The 17,897-nt window shown below is 42.8% G+C and overlaps 1 protein-coding gene across 1 annotated transcript; it reads right to left on the minus strand.

Annotated features, from left to right (window-relative positions):
- Positions 1-2,662: 2,662 nt before the first annotated feature.
- On the minus strand, positions 2,663-11,396 carry LOC130401417 (uncharacterized). Its single transcript, XM_056605146.1, has 7 exons — positions 11,217-11,396; positions 8,216-8,880; positions 7,990-8,035; positions 7,044-7,135; positions 4,913-5,023; positions 4,260-4,533; positions 2,663-4,122 (listed from the first exon to the last, which is right to left on the minus strand). The coding sequence occupies exons 2-7, from the start codon at positions 8,329-8,331 to the stop codon at positions 3,898-3,900; spliced, it is 864 nt and encodes a 287-aa protein (XP_056461121.1). The 5' UTR covers positions 8,332-8,880; positions 11,217-11,396; the 3' UTR covers positions 2,663-3,897.
- Between the last annotated feature and the right edge of the window lie 6,501 nt (positions 11,397-17,897).

Below are 17,897 nucleotides of genomic sequence, written 5' to 3' on the forward strand. Positions count from 1 at the left end.
GGCTAGCGCAAGTCAACGGGCAATGCTAGCCTGCTATTAAAAACAGTCTTACCCACTCCACAGTACACCCGAGGTAAATCAATTATAACGACAGACTATACATCTAAATGTCTGTTTATAGAATAATGTTAGAAATAAAACCAACCTTGCATTGCATTTTGAGGGAATTGCGGGGTCTCAGCAGCATTGTTTATATTCCTGTACGTAGGCTACGGCAGCGGCGGACTGATACCTAGGTTACCTGCCGCTGTCATTGCTACAAACACAGAGTACAGTGAACGAAGGAATTCTACAAGCGTATTAAATTAACAAGATATGGCCACGTTTGGAGGAGTTAGCGATGCATCTGCTTTTGAAGACGATTATGAGGAATTTGTTGTATCCAACGAACCGTACATGTACGAGCCGGTGTTTTGATGTCAAAGCCAGCAGCAACAAGCCACAGTTGAGTCCTTTCTGGATCTCGCACTGGAAATTGGTGGAAACATTGTGGTGCCCATCTGTACCGTTTATTTCTACAATTTCTAAAAGCACACTGAACCATCATGTTGCCTAGTCGTTCAATTGCGCTTCTGTCCCACGCTTCTCTGTTTACGTTCTTCTGTCGTGATTCGGTTACAAACCTAACCAGCGCATAGTAGAATTCCGCTTCTGCTGAGAAAGTAGTCCCTCGATGATTCATGCGATGCATGGTTAGTTTTATTTCTAACATTATTCTATCAACACAGACATTTAAATCTATAGTCTGGCGTTATAATTGATTTACCTCGGGTGTACTGTGGAGTGGGTAAGACTGTTTTTAATAGCAGGCTAGCATTGCCCGTTGACTTGCGCTAGCCTAGCACGAGCGAACTCTGCAACTAGAAGGACTGAATGAAATGTGTTGAAAACTGTCTCCAGTGATATAGAATACCAATGCTCACTTCGGAATCAGGCCCTATGTCCAAAATTCCAAACTACCCCTTTAAAGGGACACTGTGTAATATTTTCAGTCATTTATTACCTCAAATCAACCTATTCATTCATAAATAAGTCCTCATCGGTGTAAAATGATCTCTGACAAAAATCTCACTCATCCTCCTGAGCGAAGAATAATAAGCTGTGTGACGTACTTCCTGTTTCAAATAATACAGCTCCGCCGGTTCCGGTCTGTGTGTTTATCGCGCTAGCCAGCTGACGTTGATACACTTTAGACATGAATCAAGGCCGCAAACATTTAAAAACTGTTATTTTTTATAGGCAGGAGAAACCTACACCGAGCACTGCTGTGTCCCTCAATGTACAGCATCAGCCAAATCCAAAGGGGTATTAAGTTTCCATGGCTTTCCGAGCCAAACTGACGTGAGGAGTCAATGGATTGTAAACATACGCCGGGATAAATATGTCATCACCACTCACACTAAGCAAGGTCTGTAGCAGACAGTTTAGTTCTGACAAGATGATTGAGCCAACTACTCTTCAGGGTCGAAGGAGACTTACAAAAGGTGCCGTAGCGACCCTTTTTGAGTGGAACCAGTATACAGTCGAAACCCCAAGGCGCGGCGTGTGGGAGAGAGTGGATCAGTTCGTCGAAACTGCCCCTCCGGAAGACGAAATTGACCTCCTTTTCAACGATCAAGACTACTGCTCTGTCCCTGAACCGGCTGCCATGGATATGTCCGCTTCCGCTGCTGAAAGCGTCTCAAATGAAGTACAGGAGCTGAGAACGGAGCTACAGGAGTTACGTCTCCAGCGAGAGTTTGGACTGCAGCGGTTTGCTGGCTCCGACGCAGACATCCGAATTTACACAAGGGAAGTCACTTTTTCACAGTCACATTTTTTGTATTAGCCTATGTTATTAGCCTAGTCCCTACGTGACGGGGATATGTGTCAGTCAAGGACATTGTTGGTTAGAAAATAGCTTTACGTTAGATTAATTTATAGTACTGTACCAAATTATTTCTTAATAGGTCTATGTGAATGATTAATAGCACACAAGTAGTGGCATGTTGAGAGATGGTGTAATTGTATGGAGTCAGTTTCCTGCCATAATTCAAACCTGAAAATAAAAGTTTCAAAGGCTTGTAAGTCTGGGTTTGAAAATTCAACACCTTGTAAAAAAGGTTTTGCAACACTGAAAAAAGAGATTATAACCTGAAAAAAAAAAAATACTAAAATTCAAACATCTGTAAACATGATTTTGTGTTCTATTTTATCTTCTTCATAATTTTCACCAACACATTTTCAAAGTTCAAACAATTTCACCAGCGCATTTGCAGAGTTTCAAATCTGGCACTGTTCTAACAGTGTATTTCATTGTTGCCCGGTTTTGAAACCTTGTAAATGGGATTCTGCAAACAGGTGTTCATACATTGAGAAATAAGTTTTGAAAGGTTGAATATTTAGTTTTAAAAACTTGTAAAGGTGTACGTTTACGACATTGCAACGTATTTTTTCAGAACTAACTTTTCAGAGATTTGACCACACAGGCGCAAGCTTTGAGTTATGTGAATATTGGCAGTGTTCTGACGCGCACTCGTTTTGAAACTCCTGACAGTCGAATCTGAAAAAAAAAAACGTTCCTGGGGGCGGGACCATTTAGCTCTAAACCTATTGGTTGCTCTCGGCTGACGTACATTCCAATCACATGTGCCGTTCACCGGGCTGTGCGTGATTGACAGTGATTGACAGTGCTCTGCCGATGACACGAATAACAAGAGACCTTCGCGGTTGATTTTGATTTCCATTTTCTGGAACCATGGCTGGGAGACAGGTGAGTAATTGTATTCTATATTGTATGTATCGTATTGTATGTACGTCAAAGAATGATGACAGTATTTTTAGAATAGCCCACGGCTTAAGGCTACAATTTTGTTTGTATGACCTACCATTTCACAGCAGTAAAAATATATGTTCCTGTCTTTGTTCCTTAATTATTTATACTAATTAAAACTCTTTTTTTGTAGCTCCAGCAGTGTCTCGCTTAAACCTACTCCGGTTTTGGACTGGGTGGGAAGTGTTATCTGGGATGCTGAAAGTGGAGGTTGTGCGTGGGCAGTTCCCCAAATCCTCCACCTGTTACATGTGCCTCCGCATCCCTGGCCACCTCTCAACTTATGACGATTTTAAACAAGCTCTTGAGGCATCCATCGGGACGTGGGATACGGGATTTGGACTTGTATAATGCTGCTGGTCCTTGCAGAATGTTCTTGTTAAATGTTGATGAGTTCAAGCATCTTTACACCGTTATTGGATTGATGAGGTTAATACATCTTCATGTTAGAATTGCAAAGCTCTTCAAGAGCTAGGTTGGAACAGTCGAGTTGGAGGCCTATTTGCTTTGTGTACAGACGGCAGCGCCTGTGTTTGTTGTATGGAAATGTGAATTTTATTCTAAATAAGCTTTCAGATTTTTTGTTATGTAGTGGTTCTCTCTGTTAGCATGCAGAGTATTGTGTGGTATGAATGATGCTGTGCCTAAACTTGCAGCATGTTTACTATTTGAATTCTTGCCAACTAAGTTCATTTTATGTGGAAGAGCGTCTTTTTTTAATTTGCGAGAGACTATGACTGCCGATCCGAAGCGAATTTCTTTAAACTTATTTATTGATTGTTTTGCTTTGAATCCAGATTGTTCATTGTGAATAGCCAATTAGTGTGTTGGATCTTTTCTTGCGTTTCAATATGCTGTAAAAATGAAAAGCATTGCAGTGGTCTTTTTGAGTTCAGCATTTTATTCCACAATACAAGAATCCCTGCTGTTCTGTTTGAAAAAGTTGACGAATTCCAGCAAGTAATTGCACAATGGAGATCACCTCCCACTTATATCTGTAAATAATAGCAACAAAAAAAAGCTAGGTTGAACGACCTGGTGTGATGCAGGCTTGAGTTCTCTGTGTTAGTTGGACCCAGAACTACCTAATCAATGGGGTGTTGAAGCGTGTGTTTAACATATTCTAACACCTGTATATAAAGGTCATAACCATTTGAATCTGAATCAATTAAAGGGTCGATTGCCGACTGAAGTACTACCAGATCTTCAGCAGGCAGAGGCGGTTGAAATTCCGGGACCTGAACTCCTCCGACAGTGGCCTCTGGGGTCATCAGGGAACCCTCCCTGTCCAGTTCTCGATTTTGCAGGTCCTAAATATGATGACATTTTAGTGAAACATGTCACGTTACGCTTGGACCCCCAATAATATTTCAGGAATTATAGTAGTATGCTTGCCTTATGCTAGCCGTACAGAATACAAAACACTTTAGCACAGCAATGAGGCTACCTCAAGATTTTCACTGTCTTGTGGAGTGTTGAGGTGTCCCATCTGCCACAGCTGCTCTGGGGTGTGGTTTCTCTCCGTTCTGAGGGGATGGTGATTCCAGCCAGCTACAAAGACCTGTAGTGCTAGTCGAAGGCAAGGCAGGAAGACATAATGCACGCAGAAAAGGTGCATTATGTTTGCTATGTCCAAAACACCATCTTCCTCGAGCGTGTGAAGCACATCATAAAAGATGCAAGTCACAGCCATCCACACATCTCGCCACATCCGTTCAATCCTGTAAAAGTACAGATGTCTATCAGGCCTGGGTATTGGCAAAACAACAAAGCTGATTTGTTTAATCAGGGCTGTACCATAGCATAGCATATCGATATGTCAATTAAACAACACTCATTAAGCAGCCATCAGCCGTTACTCATTAAGATTAAATGTAGCCTATTTATAGTGGAATTGGGGCTGTGCCGTGCAAAAGAAACGCTTTCATTCTTTTCTCTTACAGCTGTCTGCACTGAACAGGGCTCAAAATGTTTTTTTTTGTCTTACCGGAAAGGGTAGATGAAATTATATACACACACACACACACACACACACACAGATCAAATGATGATAAACGCTAAAGCTATAAAACTATTTTCTTCCGAAGTATATCACATGACCTTTGATTGTGTACACTCTTTCCCGAGATAAAGCTAGCTCGACCGGTTCCACGTCTCTCGAACATGAAATGGGCAATGTCCACATTTTCAACGCCTTGATCTCCACGAACCCTGTAACATAGGAAAAATATAAAGAACCATGAACATCTGCAGCAGTAACACATAGCAGTGATTCAGAAGTAATGTGAATTGAATGGGCATTACGATTTTTCTCAAATACATTTTCTGGATATTAGGGATACAGCATTAAAGGTTGGGTATGCGATTTGCGAAACGCCAGCAGATTTTGAAAATACACAACTCAAATGGTCCTACCCCCTCTCCTTCAACGCTGACTCTGACTCCACCCATTCCAAGTACCTGGACGCGCAATCATGCACGAGCGCGAACAGAGATGCGCGAGAGCGAGCCAGGCTAGCGTAGGTTTTCGTTTAACAACATGGCACTACATTCAGCTGTAAATTGCACCCAGTACCGCGGGAAGTAGGGGTTTTGGGGGTGCTGCAACACCCCCTGTCCGAGGCCCTGTCTTATGACAGAAAACGATCATTTCTAAAAACTCCGGCCAAAGTGGAGATTTCTGAAAACGCTGGTTAGGTGTTGTCGTGTCAACGGGGAGAAACGGGATTTTAGGTTCTGAAGCGTCACATTATGCACCAGGAAATGCTTAACGTCATGTGAGCGCCCGCTGTACCGTATTGGTCCGAATATAAACACAAACCCCATTGTAAGACGACCTATATTTGGAAAAAAGATTTGAAGACCAGATCTTGTTTTTATGAATAAATAAATTGTATTCATTGAAATAATATACGAAAATAAAAAGGCATAGAATAAAACACTGCATTGCCACTAAACAGTAGTGAAAATAGGCCGTACTGATGTGTACACCAAAGACTATTCCTGACACTCCTCTGCCCCGCTGTGTTCGCTCTGGCTGTGGTCGCTCCGAACTGTTTCGGCCCGTGGCAAAGCGAGTCATCCTCGCTGCTGTCCAAGGCATTTTGAGACGCAGCATTTATTTAATGCTCATATGACCTAGTGCTGAAAAAAGGTTATATGAAAAAGTGTGAGGGTAGCGGTGGTGCGCTAAACTTGTTCTGTGTGCAGCTGGATGTGAACCATGGTGTGAAGGAAGTGAACACAACGATCGGTTTTCAACTGTGCGCGCATGCACTAGTGTAATTGAGCTGCGCTGCTATATATCTTTTTTATCAATGTAACGAGTTGCGAGTCTAGTGAAGGCTGAGTTTTTTTTTTCCAGCACCCCCTGCTGAGAATACGTTCTCGCGGCTATGGTTGCACCAGATGTTATAAACATTAAACGGTCACATAAATCATTACTATTTTTAGAAAATGTATGTTTGTTTCATATAATTGTATTGGAAGTCCTGGTTTTCACTAGGGTTGCTGCGGTGTGGACATTTTCACAACGAGTAATACACTTGTCTCAACACCGGTATTACAGAGTATAAACGGTGTAAACTTTGAAACTAGGTCAACCGCCACACAAGCATCGGTTTTTAGACCCTTCTCGTCCTTCAGTGGCCGCCAACGTTCGAAAGCAGCGCCTAGGATTATTCTTGATTTCAGTTTTTCTCTTTCAGCGTTTTTATTATCAATTACTCTCTGAAAAAGAGTTTTCCTTCTCTTTGCTGGTGGTGGTGGTGGTGGTGGGGATGGTGGCGTCTTGTCCGCCATGGAAATTGTCTTCTACTGCTAGGTCCAAATGTGGATTAACTAGTTCCAGTAGATACCGCAGGATAACAACAAACAGGAGCTTGCTCTGGGTCACGAGCTCTGGGTCACGAGTACTGCACGAAGGGGTCGCGCGCGGGGGAGTGCAGTACGACCGTTTGATTGACGTACTTACTGTCCAATGCAACGAGGTGGCAATCCAAATGATTGGCTGGAGTTTTTCGAGCCCTGCCCGTTCCACAGATGATTGACTTGTTTAATTTTCATGTCAGTACTTCTAACTCAGTAGCTGTAAGCGGGTTATGATAAGGATTTCAAGTAATTTTGCAAAAATGGCCAAAAAAGCAAATTCCATACCCAACCTTTAAGGAAAACTTTCAAAACAAAAAATGAATAAGACAGGTGACATTTCTTCTTGATAAAAAATAATAACCTTGATGGAACACCATGTAACCGAGTGGCCTCAAGGAAAAAGGAGAATGCTGTATTGGCACGGTTGTTGGTTGCTGCATCCAAGTACAGGACCTGTGTAAATTAACATTGATTAATAACTGAAAAGGCTTATGTACACAGCAATTACAATCAAAAACAACATTTGACGGTTAAATAGGGGAATAACAGATTATATAGTCATAATTAAGGATAATTTGATCTCAGACAGTGAAAGGTTTAGGTCTAATACAATAGCAACAGTCTTAACCTTAATTGTAATGTTAATAAGCATTAACAAGTTCTGCAGGGTGCCATAAGAAAAACTTTATTTTTAGGGCACAGACCACAGAGTGACAAATATGTTAGCCAACAATGAAAGGAGCATGACCATGGATGTATTCTCAGCAAAACTTGCAAAGTTTTAGTCACTACGTCTCGGGCAACATGACCAATCTGTATGAACAGGTGAGACAGCACAGAGAACAGTCTTATAAATGCGTGCAAGGGAAGGCACGGGCAAGTTTAAATAACGGTAAGTGCCACACTGCTACTGTTTTTGCACGTTTGCACTGTTTTTGGAGGAATGCATTTGTTTAAGTTGAATAAACATTTTTATTTATTTTCCAAAGGACTAGGCTAGTGTAAGCTAAGTAAGCTTTATTTTACATGTTGGTACAATAACAATTTCCCCCCACACAATTCTGTTTTCACTTTAGAATACAAAAAACATATTGGTCTGTAATTTCCTTGAAACCAAGCAAGTAGACTCATAATACAAGCCATTTGTTATATAGCAAATCACAATATTGTCCATCATATTGACACTATTTAACCAAATCCTGCAGCACTAATGCCACCTAATTAGTATGCAACAACTTTTGGGGGGGGAAAACGTGTGAAGCTTTAACTGAAATTAATAATTGGATAATGTATGCATGAAGTACTACCTTTCTGGAAAATCCATCAACTCCACCAAATATTACCAGGTTGTACCTATGAATAAAAGTAATACAATTAAAAGATAATAAATGTTATACATTTAATTGTCATGCATGCCTTAATTTATTTACTGTTGTTTAGTACGCATCCATATTGACTCATATCTCGCCCAGGAACATATATAACCTGATTTAATTTAGCTTAAAAGTCATGAAGACGGAACCTAAACCATACCTGATGAGTTTATGGTTTGTGTCAATGTGCACCAATGCAAGGGGACCTCGTACCGAGTATGATCTTCGTACAGTGCAGCCAAGCCTTGCAAGTCGGGACAGGATTTCTAGCTGCATCGAGACGATGCATTGAGTCTGTAATCCTCTCCCATTGAACACGGTTACCCATTGCCATGAGCTGTCCCTTTACACTCCTGTACCCTGCATTGGGCATCTGTGTTTTAATAGCTCTGACCATATTATCGAGCTCTGCGTCAGTCATGGTGCTGTAGAATCCTCTCACGCTCAGCCCATACTCTGCCATCCTTCGAAAAATAGTTCTTGGTGATACACCTAAAAACTGAGCTATGCATGGTATGGTACAGAGAATTGTGAATCTAACAAATGTTGCAGCTGATCTTTCTGGATTATCATTCTGGGTTTTCCCTTCAAACCCACAGCTGTGTCAAAATGTGATTCAGTTGGACTGTTCACAATTGCCGCATGGACCAGCTCCAACAAATAGTTTAACTGCTGCAAAATATCATTGTCTATGTGGATCTGATCAGCAAAAGATTGAAATAAAACTAATTTGTTGCAGCAGACAAACTCTAGGAAGTCTAAATCAAGAGGCTGCCTGGAAAGTGCTTGCTGGAGTCTTGACTGTAGCCGTGCAAGTAACTCCTCCTGAAGGACGTCCTGGAAATAAAAGAGCAAAGTAAAGTAATTAGAAATGCGTACTCAAAGTCATAAAAACAAATAAAGACTGAGTTCTACCCTTTCACACATGCAGCGCAATTATTGTCAATGTGAAAAGTATTCAAACTGGTGCATCTAAAAATATTAGAATCTCATGTCCATTCAAAAAGGGAAAATATCAATTTTAGATTCATTACAAAAAGTGAAAAACTAGGTAGGTCAGGCCTTTCTTTTGTAGATGATGACTACACCTGATGGAATAAAAAATCCAGGATCTCAAAATATTCAAATACTACATAGAAAGTCAAAAAGAATGAATAATACAGAAATGTCAACCTTTTTCAAAATGATGTGCATTCTATATTCATTTTACCTATGAATATTGGATAGGCCTGCATAAATATTACTTTTAAATTAAATTATAAAAAAAAAAAAAATACAAGTATAATCTATTGTCTGTTGTCCACCTTGTAATGCCACTGTTTTGGGTAAGAGAGAACAATAAGAACAGACACTTCTAGTTTAAATGGGTTAGGCCTACATGTTGAAGCCCCGCTAGTTTTTAGTGTTTTCATGAAATAGGCCATCTGTAGCAGGGGCGGATCTAGCCATTTTGGGGCCCTAGGCAAAATATAGACATGGGGCCCTCATTTTTGAAACACGTACACAAAACAAATAACCATCCCAATACTCTTAGAATCGCAATAAACCCATAGTGCACTGCCACTCAACTCTCCACAGTAAAATCAGTTTCAGATTTCTCCAGCCTTTGCCAAAATTACATGTTTATTACTCAAACGAGAGAGAGAGAGAGAGAGAGAGAGAGAGAGAGAGAGAGAGAGAGAGAGAGAGAGAGAGAGAGAGAGAGAGAAGAATTTCCATTCTCTGCCAGAGATACAAAATGATCTTGCACTTAACAGAACTCAAATACAAAATGGATATGAGTCTATGAAAACCACCATTTACATTTAAACAGGACCAATGAAAATATTTTGTGTGTGGACAGGAATAACAGTGGCTGTGTGATTGAGTGAGAGACAGGCAAAGCAGTGGTTCAGTGTGAGTGAGTGAGTGAGTGAGTGAGTGACAGGAGAGAGAGAGAGAGAGACAGAGACAGAGACAGAGACAGAGAGAGAGAGAGAGAGAGAGAGAGACAGAGACAGAGACAGAGACAGACAGGGGGGGGGGGGGTGTTTAGGTGTGCAAGTGGTTAAGTTCTCCATCTTCAAATGTCCATTTTCCCTGTTGCCTTCACCATTTCATGCGAGTAAAACAGTGTGTGTGTGTGTGTGTGTGTGTGTGTGTCTGTGTCTGTGTGTGTGTGGCAAAGCTGTGTGTGTGTGTGTGTGTGTGTGGCAAAGCTGTGTGTGTGTGTGTGTGTGTGTGTGTGTGTGTGTGTGTGTGTGTGTGTGTGTGTGTGACAGAAAGCATTTGTAAACACAAAGTCCTACTGTTGTCGTCTTCTCAAAAGTCTTCATATCAGAGAAAAGTGGTGAGCAGCAGTATAGAACCCCAACAGCAGAGCCTGTCGCAAGTTCAGCAGCGGCTGCTGTGGCAGCAGCAGGTGTAAAAAATGAAGTCAATTTCGGCAGTGTATCTGCAATTCTTTTCTTCTCAGCTTTTTGTTTTTGTTTAGCACAACCACTATCATAATTCCGCCGCTTCATTTTCACCGAGTCGCATCCCTCTGCTTTGGTTTGAAGTACGTTATTTCGCGCTGCGCGCGTTACTACGTAATCATATTCTGGACTAGTCCAATGCACAATGGAGGGGGGCATGTGTGCTGGAAAATTATTATTTAGGCATTAGTTCGGCGTTATGTTGATATTTTTGTTATTTTTTTCAACAAGAAATGTTTTTGTTTTTTTTACTTTAAATAAGTAATGGCTGGGGGGGTCAGATTTGGGGGCCCCTAATAAAGACAGATTTGGTTGGGGCCCTAGGCACTTGCCTAGGTTTGCCTAATGGAAGATCCGCTTCTGATCTGTAGACCTATTGGCTACGTGGTCAAATCACCCTATTATTTATGCCATGCGAGCAACAAATTAAAGCTTGGCGAGCCTCGCAGGCCGCGCAATGAATAACACTGCGGGGATACTGACATATGCCCATCCCCGACTCGGACCATTCTCACACCAGGCTGACCCTGACAATGGGTCAGCCTGACATATATCCACCTCAGCGATCGTTTTCGTGTCGGAATTCTCCGGTTTACTATGGACGGAAGGGCTAAACGGCTAAATTTCCCTGTATTATATAACTAGCCTACATAGTGAATAAGGCGACGATTTAGAACGTATACAATATAGAATAAAATTACTCACCTGTCTCCCAGCCATGGTTCCAGAAAATGGAAATCAAAATCAACCGCGAAAGTCGCTTGTTATTCGTGTCATCGGCAGAGCACTGTCAATCACGCACAGCCCGGTGAACGGCACATGTGATTGGAATGTACGTCAGCCGAGAGCAACCAATAGGTTTAGAGCTAAATGGTCCCGCCCCCAGGAACGTTTTTTTTTTTTCAGATTCAGGAGTTTCAAAGCGGTCAGAACACTGCCAATATTCACGTGACTCAAAGCTTGCGCCTGTGTGGTCAAATCTCTGAAAAGTCAGTGCTGAAAAGTCAGTTCTGAAAAAATACGTTGCAATGTCGTAAACGTACACCTTTACACGTTTTTAAAACTAAATATTCAACCTTTCAAAACGTATTTATCAATGTATGAACACCTGTTTGCAGAATCCCATTTACAAGGTTTCAAAACCGGGCAACAATGAAATACACTGTTAGAACAGTGCCAGATTTGAAACTCTGCAAATGCCAACCCGGTATCACGCGATTGCGTGCTCATGCGCACGAACGTTAATCTATTGAAGCGTGTTCCAGAGTACGATAGTCCAACTTTTTGCGTGCTACACAGAACGAAATGTAAACCAATGCTTTCTGAATGGGACTGTTGTCAGACAATGAACGTGCTCCACAAAACGGTACGAGAGAGAGAGAAAGAGAGATAGGGAGGGACAGAGAGAGAGAGAGAGAGCGAGAGAGAGGCTTCAGAAAGGGTGTGCGCAGATAGTCAGTGTTTCCCATACATAGACCATTGTGTGGCGCGGCGCCACAGAATCAACATCGAGCGCCACGAATTGATTGTCTTTTTTATTTTATTTTTTATTCATTAATATTATTATTATTATTTATTTTTTTATAACGCAATTTGGAAATCTAAAAATCGTTCCGTCCATTCATCTCCGCATAGCACTCGTTCTCCCTGTCATTCTCGCACACACACACACACACACACACGGAGCGAGAGCGACGATACGCTAACACATGAACCCACCGATGTCACCCGTCGCTTAGCAACCGGACACGCTGGGGTTGATAAGTTACCGGACTACTGTAACTTCTACGGAGTGATAATAACAAAGACGTGAATCAGGCAATAAATCCAATTTCCTTGACAGCGGTAAAGTTCGGTGTGCATTAAAGTACAGACGGAGTGGACCAATTGCGAACTACTACAGCTGCTCTAAGGCCCCGTTCACACGAAGCCGAAACGGGCGAAACCGTTACGGTTTCGATCTATCCGGTTTCTAAGTATCTCCGTAAAGACGAAGCCAAGCGAAACCGGGTAGATCTGTAGAAACGCTGTAGTACACATTCCAGGCCCATAAGGGGCGCTGCTTCTGGCCTTATGCGCATGCTCGCATGAGACTCCGCGGGCTTAAGAGCCATTGGCTAGGAGGTCGAGGGGTGAGGCGATGACGTCATGGTTTGCGGTTTCAGTCGGTTTCAGGCGTACACACAAATCCAAAACGAAACCGGGTAGATTTGAAACCACCTCCGAGGGTGGTTTCAGAAGTTTGCGGTTTCGGTCAGCAGATTCGCTGGCTTCGTGTGTACGGAAGGCCGAACCGTACAAGACCTTTGCGGTTTCGCCATGAAATCGGCTTCGTGTGAACGGGGCCTAAGTTAAACCCCAAACTAATCGGAATAAGTGTTTATAGCGGACTACACCACCTCTTCTATTCCGCATAGAATTCTATTCCGAACCGATTGAGGCGTATATATATATGATACTTTTCTATTCCGATTGAGCTGTTCTTCCACATCTATGCGGATCAGATGTGTCCGCATGTAAACGCAGAGTTACATGCACACTCACTGACGGCTGATTCGCCCGCTCCTCCTGTCCACGCGCAATGCTTGAGGTCAATGGAAAAATATAATTGGCACAGAGAAGACGGTCTGCGACATTTGCAGTTTACCAAAGGTTAGTATGATATAATGTGGTCTAACACACCTTTTTTTGTTAACTCAGAAAAGGTAATATTAGCTTTATGAACTCAACGTTACTGATATTGAACATCCCGCACCCGTCATAGACAACGTCGTTGGTAACGCAGCGAACACTGCGATTAAGATGAAATGTGGTTATAGTTTAGATAGGCCTATAAGGTGCCCATATCAAAAAGAATAGAAAACATTTATTAGCCTACATTCTATTCTTAATATTATTTTATTCTGACTCTGAATGTTTGTTGCTTTAATCCAGATGAGTATTGAAAAGTTTTTTCAGCACCAAAAAAGGCCTCGTCCAGACGACGCGGAGCAACTTGAGGAGGTAGTTAGCTTATGGCACGTTTCCACTGCAGGGTGCGGAACGGATCGGATCGCAAAGGTGCGGGTCGGGTCGCGTTTCCACCGCCAAAAGTGGGCGTGACCCGGACTTTGCCGTACCCGTTCCGGCCCCACTCTCGGGACTCCTCCGTTGCGGTACCCAAAACGAGACCAGACGCCTGAAAGGGTCCCGTGAAATTCTAGCTACACCCCCCCTCCGTTGATTGGTCGACAGAATCGTCACTTCCGGGTGACGCGGGGATAAAAACAAACAAACAGTAGCCTCGAGGTATTATTCTTTACAATTAACATGTCGCGTAAAAAGCTTGCTTGGGCGAACAAAAAAGGAAAAGGTGAAAAGGAGGTTCCAGGAGCTGGACATCCTAGGAGCCTTCCATGTCCTTAGACCTCAGTCGGCTGCCCTCCCTGACAATATGTGCATTGCATTCATTATTTTAGTTAGTTGCCTTGTTGTACCCAGTGTTGTATAGTAGCGAAGTAGAAATACTTTGTTACTGTACTTAAGTAGTTTTTTTGGATATTTGTACTTTACTTTACTACTTATATTTCTCTGTACTTTTACTTTTACTTCGCTACATTTTGCGAAGAAAACGGATACTTTTACTCCGCTACATTTCCCTTGAAACCTTCGTTACTCGTTACAAAATCAACTAATCTTTAGAAAAAAAAATATGAATCATGAGAGATATGAGAATAACGTCGGGGACTGTGGTAGAACACAGACTGCGAGCCTGTTTGGCGAATCAGCTGTCCCAGCGCACGTTCGCAAAGCCCCCTTGCTTAGTTACTGTTGCTACGTCGATCAAAACTCCTACGACTGTCAACACACAAATGCATGGCTAGGACGAGGGCAAGGGCTATCAAAATTCTACTATTTGTATCAGGCTGGTTTGTACACGCAGTATTACAACACTATCTTATACACTTCAATACGCTGTATATGTGCCATTTTTGCTACAAAGCTAATTTAAATACCCTTTTTGGGCAGGGACTTAAGTTTTCCGAAAATCCGCGATCCTGGATGACACCAAAATCAATATTAAGTAACGTGTACCAGCGCTTGCGGGATAATAGGTCGGGCTACGATATCTGTCAGTCTCAGTGATTTTTTTTTGGAGTAACTCCGCGACAGCATCCAGATCATGGCAAAATGGACTGCAATATGCAGTGGAAGGATGTTTTCAAAAAAGATCAACAACGAAGGGGAAACAACAATAATCGAAGCAAAATCATACAGGTCTCAATCAAAAAATTAGAAACTTCACGACCTCAAAATAAATACCACCAGCACAACATTTTAAACTAGTAAGGTTATTTCACCGCTGGGTAATATTTGTATATAATATTTCAAGCTAGCTAATAACCTATAAAGATCATTTATTCTTACTCCATCTCTGGCGAGGTATCTATCTAGCCAGTTAGTGCTAAGGCATGATTGGACGAGGGCAGAGGAGTTTCGATAATGGTTACTTGTACTTTTACTTTCAGTACTTAAGTACATTTAATATCAGAAAAGTACTTTTGATACTTAAGTACAGTAAAGATCAGATACTTTAATACTTTTACTTAAGTAGGCCTACTATTCTAAAAGGTGACTTTTATTTTTGTAATTTTCCAGTAAGGTATCTGTACTTTTACTTAAGTATGGCTTTTGAGTACTTTATACACCACTGGTTGTACCTAGTAGTATATTGTTACTATTTATTTTCTTTTTCCTAAAAAAGTTAAATATTGGTTCAGGTAGGTCTTGCGCACCACACATTGGTCTTGGTCTGTGGGAAACACTGATAGTACAGTGCACCCTAATGTTTATGCCAAAACCACAAATGCTATATGTATATATATATATATATATATATTGCCTAATTATATATATTGCCTATATATATGTATAGGCTATATATATAATTAGGCTATAATTATATTATTTAGCGTGTAATGAGACAATCTATAGCCAAATTGTCGAAGATGCCCGAGAATCTCCGGGGATATCAGCATGGGAAATCGGCAAATCAGACCCATGAACCTATAAAGAAAGACGTCATCTCAAGCGGGAGAGAACGTTTGCGGTGCTGGTTGGTGTCACGTAAGTACAGTGCCGTGTTCCAATACCCGTACTGTCCGTACTTACTAGCCAAAATTTGAGTACGCAGTACGTTCCAATTCAGATCCGGCGAAAAGAAGTATACTTCAAGGACCCGGATGCCGTACTCAAAACGGGCTAATCGTGAAGTGTGGATCGAAGGACACTCCCCGTACTCAACGGCAGCCATCTTAGCTACGTAGCGAAAGAGGCGGAGCCAGGCTGAGCCAAAGTCGGCGCATTTCCCACATAGTCTGCATTAATAGAGTCATTTTGTAGTTTTTATAGTTTATATAGCTGTTTATAGCTGCTAGGCGTAAAGAGTTCACCGTTCAAAGCGGGATGTTTATTGCGGGGGAGGAGCCACGGCGGCAAACGTGATCGTAATTTCCGGTTAGTGCACCACGGAGTAATCGATTTGGAACGATAGTTATGTTATTATAACTCTAGTTCTATGATTGTAGGCGTAGCCGTCTAGGCTTCGCCTTATGGGCTTGTCCTGTGCGCGCGCTGAAAATTCAAACTATGCACCTATCAGCGTGGGCACCGCCCACATTTCCCACGGTATCGTATATATAGCACGGTGCATACCGTCGCTCATCCTCCACGCTTTTCTTTCAGCATTTGGAGGGTACAGCAGGTGGGAAACTAGACGGCTACGCCTACAATCATAGAACTAGAGTTATAATAACATAACTATCGTTCTATTTCATGTAGGCTACGCCGTCTAGGCTTCGCCTTATGGGCTAAGGTGAAGCTGCGAGCGGAGCCCGATCAATGTACTCCTGCTGGACCCCAGTCAAAACGACCTAAGTCACCAGAACACATTAAGACTAAAAAAAGCCAAGGAAGTGTAAAACACAACAGCTTAATAAAAAACTAATTCCTCCTAGATCAAGCAAGGCAATGATCAAGGGAGAAAAAACTGAGTCTGTAAAGACTCCGGCTCTAATCCGTGCTTCATAGAACCCATGAAAAGGAAAAGAAAAACCAGAGCAACACGGTTTCCATTAGGTCCGCTACTACCGGGGGCGGAGCCACAGAATCCGGCTCTCCAATAAGGGGACTCTCTCGGCCGTTTTTAGAAGAAAAAACGGCGGGAGTGCCACACTGGCAAACAAAGCCACCTGACAATTGGCGAGCCAATAGAAAAACCTCCCTAGCCTGCTTTTCATTTGAAAAAAGGTGGGAGAGTGAGACTGGTAATCAAGTCCAACTCGCCTGCCGGCGAGAGGAAATTCAACCACGCCGCTTTAAAGAACATGTCTATATTCTTAAGCCGTAAAAGGGGTCCCGGGCTCTAGCACAGAGTTGCCGAGTGAGCCCCTGGACATGTCTAACATGTTAAAACGGACAAAGGCGGGGGAAGACCAAGACGCAGCCGCGCAGATGTCTTCCACCGAAACGCCCTTGAGTAGAGCCGTTGAAGCGGCCATGCTCCGTGTTGAGTGAGCTTTAACGCCCAACGGTGGAGCCAAGCCCTGCCGAGAGTAGGCTAAGCAAACACCCTCACATACCCAGCGAGAAAACCGCTGCTTAGAGAGAGCGCGGCCCCTGCTAGCGTCGCTATAACACACAAACAACTGTTGTGTGGAGCGGAACGCGGCGGTGCGATTCACGTACATAGCCAACGCCCGAACCGGGCACAGGAGATGCAACTCCGCCTCCGCCTCATCAGAATGAGGCGGGGGGTGAAAAGCCTTAAGCACAATATCCCTCGACCGAAAATAACTATTAATGTTCTTCGGGAGGAACGCAGAATTAGGTCTGAGCAACGCAAAGGAGCTGTCCTCGTTTAGCAACAAGCAACTCGGGCAGTGGTTAGCTCACCGGCCCGCTTGGCAGAAACCAAGGCCAACAAGAGTGCCGTCTTAAATGACAAGGCATCCAAGGGGGCCTGAGAAAGAGGCTCAAAAGGATCCCTGGACAATCCGCGCAACACGGTGGGGAGATCCCAGCGTGGTGTAAGCACGCGTGAAACAGGCCTAACCCGTCTAGCCCCACGCAAGAATCTCTTGACCAGTGGATGGCTGAAGATCGGTCCACCATCACAGCCTGCATGGCCAGCCGAAACGGCTGCCGCATAGACCTTGATAGTGGAGAAGGCCAAACCTTTTTCCAATAAGTTTTGCAGAAACGAAAGCACGCTTCCCACCTCGCATTGAGATGGGACAGCGTGGTTCTTCTCACACCAATTAGAGAAGGCGCACCACTTCGCCGCATAGAGGGAAGAAGTAGAAGGCGCACGAGCGCTCTGAATAGTGTTGATAACCGTCTCAGGCA

The sequence above is a fragment of the Gadus chalcogrammus genome, chromosome 13 (genome assembly GCF_026213295.1).
Source record: "Gadus chalcogrammus isolate NIFS_2021 chromosome 13, NIFS_Gcha_1.0, whole genome shotgun sequence".
NCBI classification, from domain to species: domain Eukaryota; kingdom Metazoa; phylum Chordata; class Actinopteri; order Gadiformes; family Gadidae; genus Gadus; species Gadus chalcogrammus.

Coding starts and splice junctions, on each gene's coding strand:
- LOC130401417 (XM_056605146.1), bottom strand. CDS start 8,331: ATGCAGCTAGAAATCCTGTCCCGACTTGCAAGGCTTGGCTGCACTGTA. Junction 4,534..4,912: donor AAGAGTGTACACAATCAAAG/GTCATGTGATAT, acceptor GTACTTTTACAG/GATTGAACGGATGTGGCGAG. Junction 4,123..4,259: donor AAGACAGTGAAAATCTTGAG/GTAGCCTCATTG, acceptor CATCATATTTAG/GACCTGCAAAATCGAGAACT.